This window comes from Zootoca vivipara, chromosome 9, assembly GCF_965207765.1.
Source record: "Zootoca vivipara chromosome 9, rZooViv2.hap1.1, whole genome shotgun sequence".
Classification (NCBI taxonomy): domain Eukaryota; kingdom Metazoa; phylum Chordata; class Lepidosauria; order Squamata; family Lacertidae; genus Zootoca; species Zootoca vivipara.
This window is the reverse complement of record NC_142592.1, coordinates 67,946,451-67,969,394: the sequence shown is the minus strand read 5'-3', so window position 1 is coordinate 67,969,394 and position 22,944 is coordinate 67,946,451. Positions and strand designations below refer to the sequence as shown.

At 49.0% G+C, this 22,944-nt stretch overlaps 1 protein-coding gene across 3 annotated transcripts in view; it reads left to right on the top strand.

Annotated features, from left to right (window-relative positions):
* Positions 1-22,379, top strand: part of AHCYL2 (adenosylhomocysteinase like 2) — a 101,296-nt gene extending 78,917 nt beyond the window's left edge. For all 3 annotated transcript variants that reach the window (XM_060279255.2, XM_060279258.2, XM_060279256.2), the window contains exons 7-17: positions 2,328-2,434; positions 2,987-3,103; positions 5,947-6,010; positions 8,369-8,457; positions 10,153-10,223; positions 10,464-10,558; positions 12,865-12,963; positions 13,411-13,479; positions 15,594-15,672; positions 16,907-17,027; positions 18,713-22,379. In XM_060279255.2, coding sequence (XP_060135238.1) covers positions 2,328-2,434; positions 2,987-3,103; positions 5,947-6,010; positions 8,369-8,457; positions 10,153-10,223; positions 10,464-10,558; positions 12,865-12,963; positions 13,411-13,479; positions 15,594-15,672; positions 16,907-17,027; positions 18,713-18,719 — 918 coding nt within the window. In that variant the 3' untranslated portion in view covers positions 18,720-22,379. The remainder of the gene's footprint in view (positions 1-2,327; positions 2,435-2,986; positions 3,104-5,946; positions 6,011-8,368; positions 8,458-10,152; positions 10,224-10,463; positions 10,559-12,864; positions 12,964-13,410; positions 13,480-15,593; positions 15,673-16,906; positions 17,028-18,712) is intronic.
* Positions 22,380-22,944: the final 565 nt, after the last annotated feature.

Below are 22,944 nucleotides of genomic sequence, written 5' to 3'. Positions count from 1 at the left end.
ACAGCAGTCACGAAATTAAAAGACGCCTGCTTCTTGGGAGAAAAGCAATGACAAACCTAGACAGCATCTTATAAAGAAGAGACATCACCTTGCCGACAAAGGTCCGTATAGTTAAAGCTATGGTTTTCCCAGTAGTGATGTATGGAAGTGAGAGCTGGACCATAAAGAAAGCTGATCGCCAAAGAATTGATGCTTTTGAATTATGGTGCTGGAGGAGACCCTTGAGAGTCCCATGGACTGCAAGAAGATCAAACCTATCCATTCTTAAGGAAATCAGCCCTGAGTGCTCCCTGGAAGGACAGATCGTGAAGCTGAGGCTCCAAGACTTTGGCTACCTCATGAGAAGAGAAGACTCCCTGGAAAAGACCCTGATGTTGGGAAAGATGGAGGGCACAATGAGAAGGGGACAACAGAGGATGAGATGGTTGGACAGTGTTCTTGAAGCTACCAACATGAGCCTGACCAAACTGCGGGGGGCAGTGGAAGACAGGAGTGCCTGGCATGCTCTGGTCCATGGGGTCATGAAGAGTCAGACACGACTAAACAACTAAACAACAACAACACAATTATTTTCCACATACTCAGCAAAAAAAATCCCCACTCCTCTTAAAATACCTGTTCTTCTTGCTCTCTTATTACATTTGTTAGACCTGCTAACTCTGCATATTCTATCATATTAAGTCGCCAATCCTCCTTAATAGGGACCTCATTCAATCTCCATTTATTGGCTAACAAAATCTGAGCCACTGTTACTGCATACATAAATAAGTTGTTCTGACACCTGGATATCCCCTTCTGAACAGGGATGCCTCTGTTTTTTTGAGGGGAATGTTGTTTTAAACAATTTTTTCATCTCATTATATATCATTTCCCAATATTCTTTTAAGTTGATGCATGCCCACCACATATGAAAAACGTTCATTCTGATTCCTTACATTTCCAGCACAGCTCAGATTCAAATTTATACATCTCAGCTAATCTACTCGGTGTTAAATACCATCTATGAATGATTTTCATATAATTCTCCTTCAAAGTGTAAGGGTAAAGGTAAAGAGACCCCTGACCATTAGGTCTAGTCGTGACCGACTCTGGGGTTGCGGCGCTCATCTACCGTTATTGGCCGAGGGAGGCGGCGTACAGCTTCCAGGTCATGTGGCCAGCATGACAAAGCCGCTTCTGGCGAACCAGAGCAGCACACGGAAACGCTGTTTACCTTCCCGCTGTGGTGGTACCTATTTATCTACTTGCACTTAGACGTGCTTTTGAACTGCTAGGTTGGCAGGAGCTGGGACCGAGCAACGGGAGCTCACCCCGTCACAGGGATTTGAACCGCTGATCTTCTGATTGGCAAACCCTAGGCTCTGTGGATTAACCCACAGCACCACCTGCGTCCTTCAAAGTGTAGCATCCAGTAAATTTCAAATCTTTCTTCCACAGTTTCTCCCAGAGGTCAAATTCTATTTTATGCCCTTTATCAGTTGCCCAGTAAGTCATTGATGCTTTTACCAGTTTATCTTTTGTTTCCCATTCCAATAATAGCTTATACAATAGTTCTTCATTATTCAATAATAAATCTCTTTCACATTGTGAACTTAATGGCCCAGAAGTCCATTTTTCTTATATAGTTTAAACCAGGCATGTCCAAAGTCTGTTTCGGGGGCGTATTCCGGCCCGCTGGTCGGTTTAATCTGGCCCCTGTGACAGTATTTCCTGGCGTAAAATCCTATAAAACCCTCAACAACTTCAATCCTTAAAAAAGGTCACCAACTTTGGTTGGCCCTTTGGTTGACCCTCACGGGCCTTCACTTCATTAAATCTGGCCCTCTTTGAAAAAAGTTGGACACCACTGGTTTAAACATATCATACAATTGGTGGTACTGTAACCGGTCTGTTACATGGCCTAGGTTCTTTCCTTGAGAAGTCCAGTAAGTCTCCATAAGTCGCCCACTGTCTGTCCATATTGATTCTCTCAATTGTAATAGCATTGGCAGCAGCCCTAGGAGTATTTCCCTTTCCATCAGGTTCTTATATTTCTCTCAGACTCTATACAAATTCTTCCTGATAACAGGATTCAAACAGCTCTTACACATTTTAGCTTTCCCATGCCAAAGACATGCACGCCAGCCGAATCCTGCTGGCATATCGCTGGCAGACTCTCAGATGTACAGAGCAATGTCACTTTCGATAATCGGTCTTTCCTTACGCTCTCCAAGGAATATCTACATCCACCAGTGGGGAACACCTTTTGCCCACCACATGTGCAGAATGCCAACTGTTGGGGTCTGTAGCAAAGGAATGTTGTAGTAATAACACGTTTGGTGTTGCAGATCTTAGACGATGGTGGGGATCTCACACACTGGATCTACAAGAAGTACCCCAACATGTTTAAGAAGATCAAGGGGATCGTAGAGGAGAGTGTCACTGGGGTCCACAGGTAACAACTCTCGCGTGTTTTGGGTGAGGTGGGAACTGCATCCTTAATTTTATTACTCTTCTGTCTGTCCTCCAAAGGAATTCAGAGCAGCACCTTGACATGCCTGTAACCCATGGCAATAGTAGCCTGTGGTCACCTAGTACGTTTCATAACTGAAAGAGAATTTGGACCCGACTTCCCCATCTTCAAAAACCCAACAGTTTGAATCACACACACTGCCTCCCAGACAAAACTCAGAAAGTGTGGCGAGGGCAGATGTATAAAAAGTAATGTTTACTTATCAGACTTCCCACATCAAGGGGAAATCTGGATTAAGTGTAAAAAACGGATGGACTGGCATTTTAATGATAGCATCATGTGGACCTTGCAAAAAAACCAAAAACACCCTTGCAGGCATGAGCAGTGCTGATTTCACAATCAACTCTTAACTAGGAGCACCCAGTGTTGGTCAGGCAATTGTGTAGGTCAAGAGAAGGCAGGAGAACATCCAGGGAAATTGGAGGAAACCTTGGCTTTTATCCTTTCATTCTTTTCCCTCCCCTCTCACCCTAGATTGTACCAGCTATCAAAGGCAGGCAAGCTGTGCGTCCCAGCTATGAATGTCAACGACTCTGTCACCAAGCAGAAGTTTGACAACCTCTATTGCTGCCGGGAATCCATTTTAGATGGGTACGTATCTTGCTGTTTAAAGGAACACAGAGAGGAGAATGAGGTCTTCTCACGAGGGTCTACAGAGAAGCAACTGCAAAGGTGTAACTATGCCCAACCGGCCAAAATAGTTGCCACGGAGCTCACGCAGGCCATTAAGAAAATATACTTCTGCAGTAGTTAACCTCTGGTTTTAAATGTTTACATGGCTTTTATTGTAGATATGTAGGGTTGCTGTGGTATTGTTTGTGAACAGCAGTATACATTTTTTAAAAATAAATAGATAAAGCATCTCGCTTTTATGGCAGGAAAAAAAGCTGGGGTGGTAACTCCCCATTCTCCTATGCTGAAGCTTTCCAGTGAACGTGATTTCCGTGTATCCAAACCACATAGTCTTGCCAGGGGACTGGTGCAGTTTGGGTTTGTTTATTCCAGGTATAGTGCATTGGTTTTTTGTTTTTTTTTTAAAGGCCTCTCTCGATGTTTGATACAAATCCCATCACATTAGGGGCATATTCCCAAGAATGTTTCACTGTGGGAGAATGGCAAAGGAGCAGGCATCACATGACGGAGCTTTCCTGCCCTAAATGTCACAGAGCGACCAAACTCCTCAGTAGCTTCAGGAATAAGCTGGCCGCTAGCTCCTAAACCCAGAAGACTAAGAGGGAATTAAGAGCAGGATGTTGCTGACGTGGTAATTGCAGTTCTCATTCCGTAGCCTGGTGGGTTGAAGCTTTCATTACAAGACAGCTCGACCCAGCGTGTTCTTTTCCATCTCTGCTATGTTCATCCAAGTTGGTAACTACGAGAAGAAAAGTGGGAAGGGGGATGTTATCCTCCCCCCCCCCCGAAACAAAGGCTTGTTTTCCTGTTCTCTTCCTCTTGCTAAAGGAACACTAGTCAATTCATCCCATGAGCTACATTCAGCATTGTTCCCCCAAACTCATATTTTCATTTCCCAGGGGCATTAGGTGTCCGTAGCAAAGAAGCTCTTGCATGATCAGATGCATACAAAAGGGAGGTGGGATTTAGGGTGTCTTTTGGGCTCCCCTACAATCCTGCTTGACATGGGCTTAGAGGCCCAGGGAGTCGATGCCCCTACGCCAGGGTGAGTCAGTGTGGCCCTGTGACTGGCTATGAATCCTATCTGCCTTCTTTAGGCCTGTCTCTCTGCTTCAGAGCTGCTTTGCCTTGTGCACAACAGGCACGGCCGTCTCAGTGTTTGAGGAGGATTTGCAGCCAGCTGCGGTTTCTCAGTGCATACCCCAGTCTGTTTGAACACATCTCTCCCTGCTGGTAACATTGATGTTCACTGCAAGACATGGGTGGGCCTGACTCTCACTGGGGATGGTCGCCTTTGCCACAGATTTTACCATTTCAGAGTGCCAGGTGGGGGAGCACATGACTGAACAAAACAGCTCCCTGCACATGGAAAATCAGCATGTGAGGGAGAAGGGTTCTATTCTGGCTTTCTCCCTGTGCTAGTTTTCCCTGTGTGGTGAATCGGGTTTTTCTGGCATTCAGTCATGTGAACCACCCCCCATCCTGGCTCACTGAAGTGATACACCTCAGGCACAGGTTGACCTCCCTCTGCGAGAACAAGGCTATAGTGGGCATGCTGCGGAAAGTTGCTGTTAAAGCCCCGGCCCCCAATTCACCTATTGGCTTCTCCATTTGTTGAAATGCAGGCAAATTGCTGCTTCCTAATTCTACTAATATACTTTCATGCAAATTTGATACCAGTAGAGGAAATGATCATCGGCTCGCTCTGTTTCTGCTGCTTGGCAGAATCATGTGGAAGCAGTTGAAATATTTAAATCAACTCGGCAGCTAGCTTGGGCCTTGTAAAATGGGCCACGAGAAACAGGAGCAGAACTGCAGTCCAATCCCTGGAGACTGCCGTCTATATTCAGTGGAAAATTGAAGTTCCACACTCCCTACACCGCTAACCTATTTTACTTATCTGCTAAAAATAGACTACAATGTAGGGCACAGTTGCAGAGATGCCAAGTAGGGAAGGAGATATGCTAAGAGGGAGTGTTTCCATGTGCAGTACAGCATGGCTTCCTTCACCTGGAAACCACTGTTTTGTGCTTCCCAACAGAGCCCCCAGCAAAAGCTGGGATATCGCAAGGGCCAACGATTCTCAGCATCTAAGGGCATCCGTTTGGAGACTTGAAAGGGACACGCAGAAGCAAAGAATTATAAACTAAAGAAAAAGCAGCATTAAAAGAATAGGCAGGGATTAAATTCTTCCTAAAGGCAGTTGGTTGCTGCTGATATGCTTAGATACCAAAGATCTGCAGTTACATTGAGTCTCCACATTTAGCTGCTTTGCAAGAGGCAGTCTGGCATTTACTGTTTTGCTTGCTGTTACCTTTATCACTGATTGACTCTCCTCCACCCCGCTCCCTGCCATTCATTGATAATTTTCAATTTTCCCCCTGCTGCTGACTTCCTTTTCAAACCACAGGATCACTTTGCAGGTTACAAAATACCCGTGAAATAGGCTTTCTGTGTAAGAATTTTCAGGAATCCCCATGTGTAGATCATGTACAGGGATTACGCACCCAAGGCTCCCAAAGGATGTGGTGCAGCTTCTTCGCATGTGTACAAAGTGTCTTTGCGCATGATTGCAATAGCCTACACATGTGGTCCATGCGTTGCAAGTTCCCTTGGCAAGAGCAGTACTTCTCTGTAATTTGTATAGCTCCTAGTGCATCTCACTGATATTGCATCGCTGTTGAGCAGTACACACAAGGGCCATTATTCACAAATCCAAAATCGCTGTCCCTTTGAGCCTGAAATCCTGTACATACAGAATTTCTCAAGATTAACTTTGCAACCCTCTCGTTTTTCCTCAGCCTTAAAAGGACAACCGATATGATGTTTGGAGGAAAGCAAGTCGTAGTCTGTGGCTACGGAGAGGTAAGACTTGAATGTTTCCCCCTTGGAGCAAGCTATGCTTGTGCTCTAGGTGGAGGCTGTGGGGGGCTTCATAGTTCCTTCTCCAGTTCTAGGGACGATTTCTCTTAAGACTTCCCTCTGGATATTTAAGGGCATCTCTAGATAATGGTTTGTGAAAGGACTATGGGAAGCATTCGTGCCTTGGACTTCTGAACTCCATAGAGTTCAGCTGGTACTGTATCGATCTCCCTCTCCCCCCCCCCCAACCTCCTATTGGACCCCTGGAAACTTGCAGCACACAACAGTTTTAGCCCAATGTCAAGACAAGCCTTGCACTCTGCATTATTTTTACACTCCATCCAGGTAGGGTGTCAGGTTAACTTGTGGGTTCTTCCTGCAGGCTTCCTGTGGCTTTTTGCATGACACTGTGTGATACAGAAAGCTGTCACGGAAGTTGCTTTCTTTCCTCAGTCCTTTTTTAATCTCTTTCAAGATGAATGAAGGGCCTTCCTGGAGAGAGTGTCTCCATGCTGACAGGCATTCTGAGTGGCTGAACCCAGAATTCTGGGGCTCCCTTCCACCGGAGATGTACTAGAGTCCTTGTATTTCTCAGAAGCATTTTTTAAACCCCTATGGTGTTGTTGTTTTATATGCCTCTTGATGCCAAAATAGGCTTCTAAACGGTTTGCAAGAATAGAAACCAATTAAAGGTAAAGGGACCCCTGACTGTTAGGTCCAGTCACAGATGACTCTGGGGTTGCGGCGCTCATCTCGCTTTACTGGCCGAGGGAGCCAGTGTACAGCTTCCGGGTCATGTGGCCACCATGACTAAGCAGCTTTTGGCGAACCAGAGCAGCGCACAGAAATGCCGTTTACCTTCCCGCCAGAGCAGTACCTATTTATCTACTTGCACTTTGATGTGCTTTCAAACTGCTAGGTTGGCAGGAGCAGGGACCAAGCAATGGGAGCTCACCCCGTCGCGGGGATTCAAACCGCCGACCTTCTGATCGGCAAGCATTAAAATATAAACATGCACAATTAAAGCATGCAGTAAAACAACCCCATTGCAACAACATAGTAATGGATGACACAGGTTGAGAGATCAAGGGACTACTTGCATAAACAGGTGCATCTTTAAAAGCCGGCGGAATGCCAATACAGATGAAGCCTTTCATATTTCAGGAAGTGCGTCCCATAGCACTAGTGCCACCTCTGTTTTTCTTCTTTATTTAAGTTGTTAAGGACTTCATTCGCTTTTCTTCATATGGGATGTTGGTGTTAGGGCGCAGAACTGTGGCCTGTGTGCATTTTGAGGCACCTGCAGAGCAAGCGCCAGGTTGGCTTAGTGGTGGCCTCCGATCTCGTGAGAGCACAAGGTGGCTGCATGTCTCCATCTTGCGTTGCACAGACAAGGGTCCTCAGGTCAGCCAAACACCTTTGCATTCTCTCTGGGGTGGATGGGAAGTGAGATAACACAGGAGGCGGAAACGCTAACTGATCAGCTGTTACTGGATAGAACTGATTACGGGGGAGCAATGGCACACTCACTGAACTGGCATGTCTGCACAGGAACCTTTTGTAATCCCAGGAGGAAAAAGACGATTTCACATGTCCATGTTTGTTTGTTTGTTTGTTTGTTTTTGCACCACCTACATGTAAATTGCAGCATCTGCATGTCCATTGACTTCATGTTCACGGAATATGCAGCTTCCAAGGGGCATCCCTTTCCTGCATTCCCCATGCAGAAATTTCCCTTGAAAGCCACTCTTGCTACGCTGCAGGGTTGTGGAACCATTTTTCCTCTTGGGCCGTCCAGGGTCCTGTGTGAGATAAAATACCCCAATTTGAATAGTTCTTACGGTACCTATCCTACAGGAAAGAACTATTCAAATTGGGGAACTTTATCTGGCCACATGACTCGGACAAACGCCGGCTCCCTCGCCAGTAAAGTGAGATGAGCGCCGCAACTCCAGAGTCATCCGCGACTGGACTTAACAGCCAGGGGTCCCTTTACCTTTACCTTTATCCTACAGGAAAACATCTTGCTTGCTTGGGTTCTTGTATATAACTGGACATGCTTTTATTGTACCTAGACACTCCTGGGCATTCCTCTCTTTTTGGACAGAAGCATTTCTCCGCCGTTGCATGCGGATGCCCACTTGGGCCTAGTGTTTAGTTACCATTTGCTTAAGCTCCCCACCCAAAAATGCTTGGTGCTGTTGGGTTAATTGCGCTGAAAGTGCATCTTCCGACCCTCCTCCCTTGGGCGTCTCCTGCCACAGGACTCAGAAATGTAGTGCTGCATTGTTGCTTCCCCCCAGCTCTTGCAGCGTTGAGTCCTCTGTGCCTCTTTCCTGACGTTCTGCTCTCCTGCTGCAGGTGGGCAAGGGCTGCTGTGCTGCACTGAAGGCCATGGGCTCCATTGTGTACGTGACAGAGATTGACCCCATTTGTGCCCTGCAAGCCTGGTAAGAGCTGAAGCTGCAAAGGAATGTGAGCAGGGTCTTCAGTCAGCCTGTGGTGTGGGCTTGGCACGGGATTTGATCCCTTGCTTTACTGAATCCTGCTGGCCCTTCCTATTGCTATCCATGCATCAGCAGCCGACTTTGGAAGGGCGGGGCAGCGGGGAGGAGTTAAGAGAGCCACGCGGATCAGAGCGAAGCTGATAGGAGACACCCAAAGTTTCCAGTTTTTGAAGGAGTTTGTAACTCTAAAGCAGTGGTGGCGAACCTTTTAGAGACCGAGTGCCCAAACTGCAAACCCAAACCCCAGTTATTTATCACAAAGTGCCCAGAGTTGCTGAGCTTTTTTTTTGGGAAGGGGGGGAGCTGCTGCTGGGGGGTAGCAAAAGTTGCTTTGCTTTTTTGGGGGGGATGCCCCAAAGCTGCTGAGCTTTTTTGGGGGGGAGGGGAAGAGAACAGAAATAAATGATCAATAATACCTTCGCTGGAAATAACACGCAGCATCTGCCAAAGTGCCGGAAAAAAATCAATACAATAAGGGTTAAAAAACGAATGCTGTTACGCCCAATCAGAAACAGCCACTGACACAGCAAATTGGAAAACAGACCAATTGCCTAACACGGCGGGGGGGGTGATGTTCCAGGTTTCAGCAGCAGAGGCAAGCTGTAGTGTGGGGTGGGGTGGGGGGTGGGAGAACAAATGGGGTGGGGGAACAGTACGGATGGGCTGATGGCGTGGGGGCTCTGTGTGCCAAGTGTGGCACGCATACCATAGGTTCACCACTGCTGCTCCAAAGCAGGGGTTGGCAACCTTTTTCAGCTGTGAGCCGGTCCACCATCCCTCAGACCATGTGGGGGGCTGGACTATATATATTTTTGGAGGGGGGGGAAGATGAAGGAATTCCTAAGCTCAACAAATAACGCAGAGATGCATTTAAAATAAAAGCACACATTCTACTCATGTAAAAACACGCTGATTCCTGGACCATCCACAGGCCGGATTTAGAAAGCAATTGGGCCACATCCGGCCCCCGGGCCTTAGGTTGCCTACCCCTGCTCTAAAGGGAATTGTCACTCTCTTCCCCACCACCCCTAACCTGGGTGGTGCTGGGGTGCTCAACATCAACGCAGGACATCTTCTAAATATTTTCCGGAGTGAGCGCAAACGGAACCAAACAGGGCAGCAATCACAACCAGCCAGGGTCCTCTATAAAATGCAGAGGGAAATGTCATTTTGTTAAGAAAATCACCTGCTGCATTGGACCTAGACACAGCTGCTGTCAGAGTGCGGTGGTTTTTGTTTTTGTTTTGTTTTGGCAAGGCCGCCTTGTTAACTTGGTTTATCCTCCTAGCCACAGGGATTGGGAATCTCAGACCCTACCCAGGTTGGACTGCGAGCTTCCAGGCCTCTAGTTATGTGGCCCTTGTTGGTGCTGACCAGGCTGCACCCCCCCCCTCACAGGCCACACCTCCTGCAGGCCCTGCTCCACATCCTCCTTAAGCGCTTTTGCCTGGCTGGAACGTGCTCTTGAACTGTAACTGTGCCTCTTCCTTCCCTGGATGGAAGATGGAGAGGTGTGGGGCTGGCATAGAAGATCTCTTTGACATCTGATGGGAGGGCGTTCCACAGGGTGGTTTTTAGGTAGGGGTGTTTTCTGCTGGGCTTCGGTTTTAGGGGTCTCTCTCTGCTTATTTCTCACAGCATGGATGGCTTCCGTCTTGTGAAACTCAACGAAGTGATTCGGCAAGTCGACATTGTTATCACTTGCACAGGTACGCTTGCTTTGCAGTGGGGCTTCGTTGCGGAAATGGTAGCGCGACCCCCTTCGGCAGAAGGAAATCCGTAGCCGGCTGTGTCCCAGAAGGGTGGGCTGGGCCCAGCTCCTTCCATTCCAACCAGGGTTTGTGCAACAAGATGTTCCCGGTGTGTGCTGGTCGTTCTTGGGAAGCCGGGTCGGGGTTTAGAGGAAGCACTCCATGCTGTAAATCTTGTTTCCTTGTGTGTGTTTGTAGGTAACAAAAATGTAGTGATCAGAGAACATCTTGACAGAATGAAGAACAGTTGCATTGTTTGTAACATGGGGCATTCCAACACTGAAATTGACGTGGTAAGAGCTGGGCTTTTCTTTGCTTTTTTCCAGTCTTTAGTGAAGGACTTTAGGGATGGTCTTCCCTGCTCTACCTGCAATGCAGTGCATTATGGGACACGGAAGAGGGTTCTGGGTCTTTGCTAGCAGAGCTGGATCCAGATTCAGGGGAGTGCTAGAGCAGCTTCTCTATAGGCAATAGAGCTCTGTGAAGCCTGAAAGTTTGCCATCCTACCAGTAGATACTTCTAGATACCTGTTTTTCTGCTCCAAAGAAACACTTGTGTGTGGGTTATCCTCCTTGAGGGCATGTCATCTTCTGAACTAGAAAAACACTTGGGTTGGCTTAATAATGAACAGAACTTTATGCTTGGTTTTATTACATTTTCATTCTGTCCAAGGAGCTCAGAGTCCCAGGTTTCCCCCCCCCTTCCTCTTGGCAATGCTGTGAAGTAGGTTAGGCTGAGAGAGAGGGACTGCCCAATAGTCACCTAGGGAGTTTCATGGCTGTGTGCGGACTTGTACCCTGGGCCTGGACAGACATTATTAGTTAGTCTTCCCCAAGCTGGTGCCCTCTCCAAAATTCCCACCACCCCTGACAATTGACTGGGGCTGGTAGGAGCTGGACCCCAGCAGCCTCTGGAGGGCACAAGGTTGGCGGAGGCTGCTGTAATAAAAAGTAAACATCAACCTTTAAACCAGCAAAGTGGGTCGTTCAGAATGCTCTTTGTGAAAGCACCCTCATCGAGTGCTTTTTCGACCCATCCTCTCACCAGTAGGGGCAGATGGGAGTGCGGAACAGCTCCCCCCCCCCCTGGCTTACCAAAACAGCACAATAGGGAGGGCTGACATTTGTTCTTTTGGAACCAAGCAAACACCAGCCTTGTCCAAGTTTTTTTTGGGGGTGGTGGTGGCAAGGGAGATAAAGCAGTGGAGCTCACTCACTCATCTGTCAGGACATATGCTGGCATGCTAGCTTGTATTTAGCTGCTAAGCAACCCCTGCAGTAAACAGCTGCTAAACACTGGTGTTCCTTCAGCCCAGGCCTCTCTGTGTGTCAGTGTCAGCGTCAGCGGAGGAGCTGGGTAATCTGAGCCCTCTGACAAGTAGGCTTCCTCTGACAATGCTCCTGGTTTTGTCATTGTCCTTTTCAGAGTCAGGATACGCCCATGCACCTCTCTAATTTAGGGGACAGGATTGTAGGCGACATTTTCCTGCCTCACTTGCCCTTACAGCATTTCACCACACCAAGTAACTGCAGCCCACTGCAAAGCCTGGAATCATGGTTTGGTTTGGTTTTCTAATGGGCTCTTCCCAAAATATTGTTGCCCCAGACACACCCACTGAGGCGCTCGAGGCGCTTTCTCCATCATTCTGATCTCACTGCTGGCGGGGGACTGGCCTGCGCTGGTGGCTTGCATTCAGAAATGTTGCAGAAAAGTAGGGGTGGGATGCCCTTTTTCTGGGCTGTTTTCCCCCCCCACTGCCTCCCCCCCCCCAAGAAAGTCAAGTATATACCCATTATAAGTCAAGTATATACACATTATATACCCATTTTCTGCCATTTCTGCACTCCAGAGTGGATTCACAGTGGATATCAGTGTGACATAACAATTGGGGTTTTATAAAGACATAACAATTGGGGTTTTATAAAGACATAACAATTGGCTTAGTTAATTAATAAATAAATAATGATGATGAAGATGAAGAAAACAACTTCAGAGTAATTTCAGTAATCAGCACAATAGTCGGCTCCTAACAATTCATGACACTGAGCACAACATTATTCAATAGTGAGTCACAATTCATTTATGTAAAATCATTTGGATTCTCTAGTCTAGAGCATAGGTGATTAAGAAGGGGTAATAACAGAGACTTGCAGACTAAGTACGGGATGGAGAAATTCCAGGACTTTTTTCTATCCCCTCACAATGTTAGAACGACCCAGGTCATCCCATGAAGCTCAGTGCCAGGAGTTTCAAGACAGGCAGGCTGAAGGTGGTTTTTCACTGACACTTTTATGGGATCTGTTGCCACAAGATGTAGCAGTTGCTTTAAAGGTGAAGAAGGGGGAGGCTGCGCTGGACAAATCCGTGGTCTGATTCAGCAAAGCAGTTCTTACTTCCTGCCTCTGGCAGTGCTGAATTGGTGAATCAGGGCCGTCGAAGTGTAAGGCGTGTGTTGCCCTGCAGAGCCCACCCCCAGCAGACCTTAGATCTCACTCAGCCGACAAGAAGTTACACCGTGCAGTGAGAATTTGTGCAATGACCATTTCTGCTGACTCCGAAGGCCTTTTCTACTTCAGACTTCTCGGATGTTGTCTTCCAGGCAAGCTTGCGTACCCCGGAGCTGACATGGGAGCGGGTGAGGTCTCAGGTAGACCATGTGATTTGGCCTGACGGGAAGAGGATAGTGCTGTTGGCAGAGGTAAGGGAGCCGCTGTGGAACCCAGGAGGGCCTTCCAAACAGGGTGGAATAGCTTTGGGCCCACCAGATGTTTTGGACTGCAAGTCTTGCAGTCCTAAACATCTGGAGGGCACTGTGCTGGTGAAGGCTGGGTGTCCTATTACAAAGCTGGGCAAGTGCTGGGAGCTCCCTGTGTGTACAGTTGGGGTTCAGAAGATGAGCTCCTCCTTCATATTGGCCAGGAGGGGCTCTAGTGCACTTCTGGGGGAAGGGGCTCCCAGTGCTGACCCTTTAGAAGCTTCTCCCAAGAGCTCACAGCCTTGCTGAGTCAAAGGCAGGCTCCTGCTGCTTCCTCCTGTTGCTGTTTGGCGGTGGAGCTGAATTGCCGGCAGCCCCTGCAGGTCAGGATCAACCAGCCCTTGTAGAAGCCAGCGCTGGGTGCAGGAATGATGGGCTTTTGTCTTTCAGGGGCGCTTGCTGAACCTGAGCTGCTCCACAGTCCCAACCTTTGTGCTGTCAATAACAGCGACTACCCAGGTGAGTGGGATTCGCAGGGCAGTCTTCAACAAACTAACATACTGGATCAGCCAAGAGGCCGTTTATTTCCGTTCTTTTTCATAATGGTGATGCTGAGGGATTTTCCCTGAAGGAGGTCAGGTGCTCTTCTCAGTGTGTGTGTGTTTGGCACCCAGAAAGGCAGCCCAAACAACAGCTTTGTGTTTTGCACCCCTCAACTCTTGCAGTTAAAGGGGGGGAGGACACTGAGGGTTCCTTGCATGAGGGTCTCATACAGGGGTCAGCAAACTTTTTCAGCAGGGGGCCGGTCCACTGTCCCTCAGACCTTGCTGGGGGGGGGCGGACTATATTTTTTTTTGGGGGGGGAATGAACTAATTCCCATGCCCCACAAATAACCCAGAGGTGCATTTTAAATAAAAGCACACATTGAAAACACGCTGATTCCCAGACCGTCCGCAGGCTGGATTTAGAAGGCGATTGGGCCGGATCCGAACCCCGGGCCTTAATTTGCCTACCCATGGACTCTTGTAGCAAGCATGGCCAGAGATCACGGGTGATGGGAGTTTGAGCCCCACAACCTCTGAAGGACCCCAGGTTTCCCCACCCCTGCCTCACACCTTCAGCAGCAAAAAAATGAATTCACACATAATGGAATACCGAATGGTTTGGCTTATGTAAAATATGCAGGGATTTACAGTATGCAAAATGAAAGAGAAGAAGGGAAGTCATTTGCATGGGCGTAGGCAGGGGGGGCAGGAGGGGGCAATTGCCCCCCCTAGAAGCAGGGCCGCTGGCCAGCCTGCCCCGCTGCCCGCCCGGTGCCGTCTCCCTGGCTGGCTGTGGGGCGGGCGGAGGAAAAGCCAGGCAACCGCTTTGTGCGGCTCTGGGGCTTTCCCTCCACCTGCCCCGGCGATTGCAGAGGGGGAGGAGGGGATCGGAGCAGCCCGATTTCAGGCTGATCCTGGCTCCCCCTCGCCTCTGCCTATCACGGAGGGGGAGGAGGGAGTCGGAGCAGCCCGAAATCGGGCTGATCCTGGCTCCCCCTCACCCCTGCCGATCGCGGAGGGGGAGGAGGGAGTCGGAGCAGCCCGAAATCGGGCTGATCCTGGCTCCCCCTCACCCCTGCCGATCGCGGAGGGGGAGGGGGGAAAGCTGGCAAGGGAAAAGGAAGCTTTCCTTGCCCCGCTGTGGCCCCTCCCCCGCCCCTTGGCCCCGCCCTTGGCCCGCCCCTTGCCCCCCCCGATTTTCATCCTGGCTACGCCCCTGAGTCATTGATACTTTAAGAATGTTTAAGTGAATATACAGTGCTACGTCTTAGAAGAACTCCCTTCAAACGGTATTTCAGGAGTTCTGTTGCCATTTCTCAGTTGTGACTCATCATAGACAAAGGATTATTGCTGTTCCACACCCCCTGCATTTTGAAATATCTACGCTCTGCCCCCACCCACCCTGTGCTCTTGCACTGGGCTTTCAAGGACTCCCGCAGTTCAAGATGATACTGAGTGGAGCAGACCTGTGACCCAGCAAAACTCCTCGGGGTGAGAAATCAGAGGTTGGATTCCTTTCGTATTCAGTGTGTTTACCTGATAGCTGTGTCTGGAGCGAGCAAGGGGTGCCTCACTCACCTGCAGTCAGAACCGCTGCTCCTTTTAGCACTGGCCCGTCCTTGCTGATTTTAACCTGTGATTTGGCTTGCTTTGTTTGAAGCCATTGAAGCGGCTTCTTCCCCTGACCCCTGTCCTTCAGTATTCATCTTATGGGAAGCAGGGGTGCTAATTTGAATAAAAAATGGAGGGGGCAGGTAAGCCCCACCCCTCATACTTGATCACAAGACACAGCACATGCACACAGCATTTTCATGCCAGTGCTCGTCAACCTTTGGGGGGCCCAACCCCCTCATATATATTACTGGGGGACGAAGGGACCTTGGCCCCTAAGAGTTGGCTCCTGTGCAGTGAGGGATCGGGAATGGAAACAGTTTGGTGCTGGTGAGCTGCCAAGGAATAGAATCCTGGGCTGGTGGTGTTTCTGGTCCCTTCTAGTTCTTCGCCACTAGGTGTTCCGGTTGCCTTGAGCAGCCATTCTGTGGCTAGAGATCCAGCTTAACCGGTCCCTTTTTTCATTTGTTTGCCAGGCTCTGGCCTTGATAGAGCTCTACAACGCCCCGGAAGGACGCTACAAGCAGGACGTCTACCTGCTGCCTAAAAAAATGGGTAAGCTTCAGCCATCACACCCCACCCCCACCCCAAGGTGCCCTCCTGCTTCCTGCATGAGACAGGTTAACATCGGGACTCGTTCCCTGCTGCTGCTGCTGCTGCTGCATCCCCAAGTCTCCTGTAAAGGTAAAGATAAAGGGACCCCTGACCATTAGGTCCAGTCGTGACCGACTCTGGGGTTGCGCGCTCATCTCACATTATTGGCCGAGGCAGCCGGCGTATAGCTTCCAGGTCATGTGGCCAGCATGACAAAGCCGCTTCTGGCAAACCAGAGCAGCACATGGAAACGCCGTTTACCTTCCCGCTATAGCGGTTCCTATTTATCTACTTGCATTTTGATATGCTTTCGAACTGCTAGGTTGGCAGGAGCTGGGACCAAGCAACGGGAGCTCACCCCGTCACAGGGATTCGAACCGCCGACCTTCTGATCAGCAAGCCCTAGGCTCAGTGGTTTAACCCACAGTGCCACCTGGGTCCCTAGGTCACCAGTCTGCTGAGGAAGCAGCAATAGAGATCACCTCGCTGTCCTCAAAAGGAAGCTGGAGGCTGGTAGCCTTTGGAGAAATGAACTGGCCACACAGTCCGATGATGATGATGATTATGATGATTTATTTATACCCCACCCATCTGGCTGGGTTTCCCCCCCCCCCACTCTGGCTGGGGGGGAGCCAGGGCCAAGGGCACAGCTGACGGCAGTCAGTGCCACCTACGGCTCAGCTTCAGGATCTCATTGCAGCAAGGCCACAAACCTCAGCCCCTCTGACTGACTCTGCCTCCACTGGCCGGGTCTTGGGGGGGGGCAAGAGTCTTTGAGATGAGGCTGGGGGAGGAAGTCTGCAGTCTCTGAAGAAATGATTTGTATAAGAGCAGAGGATAAGCCCAATTGACCAAAGGTATTGGGTCAGGGATAGGGGAGCCTGTGGCCTTTCAGCTCCTCTATCATTTCTGGCATCTAAAAAATCCCAGCCTTGGCCTCTCAACCGATCCTGTCTTCAGAATATTTCCATATCCATCATCCCAGCCATCCAGGAATGAGGGGGGTCTGTTTTCTCTTGGTTGCTTTTCTCATTATGGCTAGTAACTGCCAAGGCAGTCCTGAGTGTTTTGGGTTTGTTTGTTTGTTTTGCTGCTGAACTTCCTGTTTCCATCCCACCCACTTGCATTGTGGTACGTTTGGGGGCTTCCTGCAGCTGCCACACCTGACTTACCGGGGCTGCTTTTCCCTTTTCAGATGAGTATGTGGCAAGTCTTCATCTCCCAACATTCGACGCACACCTGACGGAGCTTTCGGATGAGCAAGCGAAATACTTGGGTCTAAATAAACACGGGCCTTTCAAACCAAACTACTACAGGTACTCCCCTCTTGTTAAAATAAAATTAAAATCAGGAAACCTCTCCCCCCCCCCAATATATGTAATGTCGTATATGCTGGAGATCTGGGGGTTGTTTCAGAATCTGTGCCTGTTGGGCTGTAGGGCAGATACCGTGTTTCTCCTAAAATAAGACACGTCTTATATTTATTTTTCCTATAAAAAAAACACATCACGGCTTATTTTCGGGGGATGTCTTATTTTTTATTAAGCATGGTACAGCATTGTTACCGGTAAGTATGGTACGGGGCTTTCTTGCGCCGCCCGCTGAGCCCACTGCTGGGTCCCTGGGCTTGACGCGGTGCGGCGCGGCGCGTCTGGGGCTGCTGCCGGATCCTGCCGGCTGTTGCGGCTTCGCGCGCCGCCCGCTGAACCCACTGCTGGGTCCCTGGGCTTGACGCGGTGCGGCGCGGCGCGGCGCGGCTGGGGCTGCTGCTGGCTCCTGCCGGCTGCTGCGGCTTCGCGCGCTGCCCGCTGCCGGGTCCTGGGGCCCGTTCAGCCGGAGCTCGGTGCGTCGCTGTGCTGGGGCTCCCGCTGGGCTGGGGCGCGGCGCGCGCTGCTGCATTTGCCGGCTCCTGCTGGGTCTGGTAGGTACCCCCCAAGACGTCTTATTTTCGGGGGATGTCTTATATTTTTTTGCTTGTAAAAGATCGTGCCATGGCTTATTTTAGAGGCACGTCTTATTTTAGGAGAAACACGGTAGTGAGGAGACCATAAAGGCACAATGAGGCCTTTATATTTCTCCAGCTCATGTCAGTGGGACCACGTACCAGATCCCCAGTTATGGCAGGCGTTTCGGCTGAAGATTATGGACTCCGTCTACAGTTAAAGATTATACAGTTTGCAGTTACTTAGAAGCATGAAGGAAAAGGATGTCATATAGAGGAGGGAGAAAGGTTGTTTTCTGCTGCTCCAGAGAAGCGGACACGGAGCAATGGATTCAAACTACAAGAAAGAAGATTCCACCTAAACATTAGAAAGAACTTCTTGACAGAGCTGTTCGGTAGTGGAATTTGCTACCAAGGAGTGTGGTGGAGTCTCCTTCTTTGGAGGTCTTTAAGCAGAGGCTTGGCAGCCATATGTCAATAATGCTTTGATGGTGTTGGACTGGATGGCCCTTGTGGTCTCTTCCAACTCTACGATTCTATGATTCTATGAAACACAACTAGGTCCGGCGAGCAATGGAACCCCCCCCCCCAGCTGCAAAGGCCTAGTTTAACGGTAAAGGCAGCTGAGTCCCTCATTTATTGCACCCTTGGTTCTGCTAGATACAACAATTCAGTAGCTTCTAGAATCGTCGCCTTGTTTGGGGTGAGGATAGAACCCTGTGTCCCAAGAGGAATGTACAGTAATTGGAGCTTGATTGGCTTCACTGTAACTTCCTGCTCCCAAGAACTTGCAATTGCTTTACTAGCACAGTTTAATTGAATGAAATGCATTCACTTACCTACAGGGCAAAACTCATCCGAAAGTGTTCGTTCTGATTTAGCGTGCAGCGGAAATTAGGAGATGAGGAAAGAGCTCAGATGTTTGGAGAGCAAATTATAAGAGCATTGCACAGCAGCCCTTTCTCCTCAACCCCCCACCCCACCACCATCTCTTGAAGGAAAGAGAAAGTGAATGCTTTGGGGTTCACCCAATTGTTTTCTGATTTTTTTAACAAACAGGTATTAATTTCCTGTGGCTGTAGCTGGAAGGAAGGGGAGGAGCAAGAACCTCAAGACCTCTCTCGGCTACCGTACAGGACAAACCAGTACAAGCTTCTGAACATAGAACCAGGCTTGCTGCCGTAGTACACAGTGTGTTAGGTTATTTATTTATTAAACTAGAATACTGTAAATGCGGCCTCTGCCAATGGTGTTTTTTAAACTGCCATGGGACTGTGAGATGATGGACTTTGGGGGGTGTTTTTTGGGGGGTGGGGAGTGGAAAGCTGTCGTTGGGGGCTGGGGAAGGAGAGAGATTGTCTGGCCAAGTGAATTTTACCGCAGATTATGTCAGCTTCAAGCAATCTTGTTATCACTGTTATGTCTAATCCAGTGTACAAATTAACAAAGGGGGTTGGCAGAGAGCAGCCAAAGTTGGATGGGCGTGAGAGAGCCAGGAGCCATCACTCTGGGTTTCCTTAGCTTCTCTCTCTCTCTCTCTCTCTCTCTCTCTCTCTCTCTCTCTCTCTCTCTCTCTCGTGTTTTTAAGCCATGGCAGTTGGGAAAGTGGCTGATTAGGAGCTTCCCCCTGCTGCTTTAATGTGGAAGCCTCGCAAGTCCACTCCACATGCTGCTAAGACACTTGCAACCTCATTGCGGGGGGAAACCTTGTTCTGAATTTAGCTGCTTGTGCAAAGGGGAGGGGCGGCAGCTTTTGGAGAGCAGGCCAGGCAAATGCTGCCCCCCCCCACACCTACCTTGCTGGGGTCTGTGGAGCAGGCACCCTTTTTTGCATAAGATCATTGTTGTGCTTCTGCAATAGCCTTGCAGGTTTTATATGCAAGTCGCGATGAGCTCCCTCCCTCCCTATGCCTACCAAAGCTTCATTCTTGCAGGACTTGTTGGGGCATTACATGCTCAGCCTGACGATAAGCAGCCAAGCAACTTGTGTCGGCCAGTGCGGAACAGGGCAGCACAACGCTGGCAGGCCTGCTAGCGAGAACCCTTCTCGTCCCACGATCCTCCTCTCTGTGCCAAGGGATTGTAGTCCTTGCTGAGAATAGACTTTGAGACCCACCTGTGTTTGGTTTTAGGAAATGTCCAAGTCTCTCCCCCGCCCCCCCCCCCGCCCCGGTTGGGCAGCTGTTGCTTTTTGAACAGGCGCTGCCGTCAACATCCTGCAAATGTGACCTGGGCATTCATTTGCGCAAACTCAAATCTGCTTTCCAGTTGTTTGCAGGGTTCTGGTAACGTGAAGTGAACCAGCGATGCTCTCCGATCATGGTTGAATTTGTCAATGATGCTGGGCCTGAGCCAGTGGGAACATTTCCTGGGCGAGGCACTTTGAAATGGATGAGCCTTGAGCTGCCTTGGTCTTGCACGTCTCCCGCGATCCATTTTGAAAGCGCCTTGTGCGGGGATTCTCCTGCTGGGTCGTTCCTGTTGTGTCCCGATTCTGCGCTAAAGGGAAACCCCACCCAAACTGATTTTGCCTTTCCATTGGGCTGCCCCAGGCTTCACAGTATCCTATGAAAAGAGCACAGTTGCTCTCAGGTCCTGCCTGGGAGCTTCTTTACTGGGGCATCTGCTGGAAACAGGATGCTGGCTTTGGGGTAATCCAGGCACTTCTGGTGTCCTCAGGCGCAGGCAAGACAACCTCAGGCTGCATCCAGACCAATATTCCTCTTGCAGTTGTTTTTCCTTTTGTGTCTCTCCATGCTGGTATTATTCTGGCACTGCCAGCCATAGATTTTTTTCTTTTTCTACGATTATTAACACTCCGCATTGGCACAGTTGCAGCCAGGGGCCGATACCCATTCGAATACATTTTATTCATTTCACCAGGAAAGAGGGAATGAATCCCACCTTCGGATAGGATCACGAAAGACCTGGATTCAGGGGTTTCTTATCTTTTGCTGAAAGAACTTTGCTTGTGCATTTGATCTGCTACCTGAGTGCGTCAGAGCAACAGCACAGCAAATTTCCTAGCAGGAGATAGCTTGGAAATGGAAAAAGGAAGAGTCTTCTGGTGGAGTCAGGAGACGGTGGGGCAGGGCAAGGAGCAAAGCTTTTGTTAATTTAAGACTTAAGCTTTTGCTAGTGGGGAGGAGGAGGAGGAGAAAAGAGAAAATGGGGTGCAGAGAGTTGCAAGGACTAGTTGTGTGGGTGCCTGTCTGGCTTTGTGTGGAAATTTGCCCAATCTCTGTACATCCTTCATATTTTCCTTCAAAGGTTAGTCTGGCTGTGATGTTTCTGGAGGGCATGGCTATTGTGAAGAGTCTGACTCTGCGATTCTTCACCAGCTCTTAAAAATCTGATTGTGCGTTTTGTAATACCAGTGATATATAGGAAGGGGCCGTTGGGCAGTTTTGTTGCTTGTAATACAAACTGGTTTCATTCTTAACTTTTTAAAAAACAAAACAGAACACATTTTTTGCTTCTCGTGAGTATAGTTTGCACCTGCTTGACTTCATCTGTCCGGTTTGTGTGGTGCCTGAGTCCTTGAGGAGGAACTGCCCAGACCCCCAGGACACTTGGGGAGCAATTGGGGGAGGGCAGCCATGTGGCAAGGAAGTTGGGAAAGATTCAGGATTCGGGCCCCAATCTCATGCTGGGGGCTGCATTCACTTCTGCATAGAAAATGGTGGAAGGGCCAATTCTGTGCCCTGCAGTGGAGGGAATGCCTGTGGGAATGCACCGCCGTCCTCCACCTGACTTGTGACTCTCGATTTGAATGCTCCTCCACATGGACTTTGGAATATCACGAAGCGCACGGCCACCTTTGTTTGCTGCCCCCCCCCAAAGGCCCAGATCCTTGACTTAGTCGGGCAAGGCCTGTCTTGTCCTCTTTAGATGGAGCAGCGTTGAACCCGCTACAAGAGATATGGCTCCAGTCGTAAGGCAGACCGGTGCTCCTAGGGTCGGTCCAAGCCCCTCTCACCCACCCAGGATCTCGGCTGCCGGGCGTGATATACCCTCCCACTTCTCCAGGCAAGAGGCAACCGTTCTGCCTATGGGACCCTAAAGGTGTGCAACTTGAAAGGGGTGAGTGCAGTGGGAGGGGGGGAAGGGGGGGTCACCTGTTCAGGGTCTGTCACTAGCTAGAGTGTGTGATGGTGCTGTCCTCATTTGTGAATTTGTTTGCGTTAATCATTTTTATCTTTGATGTAGAGAATGGCGGGAGGGAACAAACAAAAATGTCCCACGGAAAGAGTTTTATCTCCTCTGGATTTCTTTTTGAAAAAAAATTAAAAAAAATCTTCCTCTGTTTCCTGCTTATTTTTATTTTATTTTTTATTTGTCTGTAAGCTTTTTCGCTTGCTCAGCATTTCCTAATCAGTCTGGAATCGCCATACGTCTGTGATCATCTCTAAATTTTAAACAAGTGTAATAAATGTTTTATTTTCTAATGTAACATTTCAAAGACTATTTAAAAAGACAGGTAGGAGACACCAGCAAAACAAAATGCGTCATAAGGAAAAACGATGGATTGCGATCCGAATATCTGAAACCAGGAAAATAAAAATCATGTCATAATTCTCCAATAAGGAAGTTAAAAAAAAACTTATGAGATTATAATATTTTCAAAAAAGGATGTTTTAAATATTAATGTCTGAGTGATTGTATTAGATCAGCAATAAGGACTCTGTAATCTCAAAAATACAAATAAAATATTGTAAAATCCAAATGAGTCTTTCAAACGTTTTTGGCAGTGTGTCAGGTTCCCTGTGACGTACCTGGATTGAGACAGAAACGAGGGAGGCCTCCCAAGTCCCAAATGCAAAGGAAATTCAGGAGCTCCAGGCAGTTGGATGAGAATGAAGGGAAAGGAACCAGCAAAGTGCATGTGCTGACACTTGCAAAACAATTGCCGAATCGCACCCTATGGTCACCTTTGATCCTGAACCCACCCTGGGGTAGTGGGGGGTGGGAAACAGTTTCACATAACAGAGTCATGGCCAGGTATGACATCCTGGTTTCTCCAGGCCCACCAACCGCTTGTGTAAATGTGCAAAGCAGACAGTTTGCCTCGGTGAACTGAACACTAGAAGAGCCTGCTGGATCAGGCCAATAGCCCATCTGGCCCAGCATCCTGTTCTCAGAGGGCCCAACCAAATGCCCCAGTGGGAAGAATTCCACAAGCAGGAGCTGAGCACAAGAGCCACTCCCCCCCCCTCCTGTGGCATCCAGCAGCTGGCATTCAGAAGCGTTGTTTAGTTGTTTAGTCATGTGGAATTTGCTCCCAAGGAGTG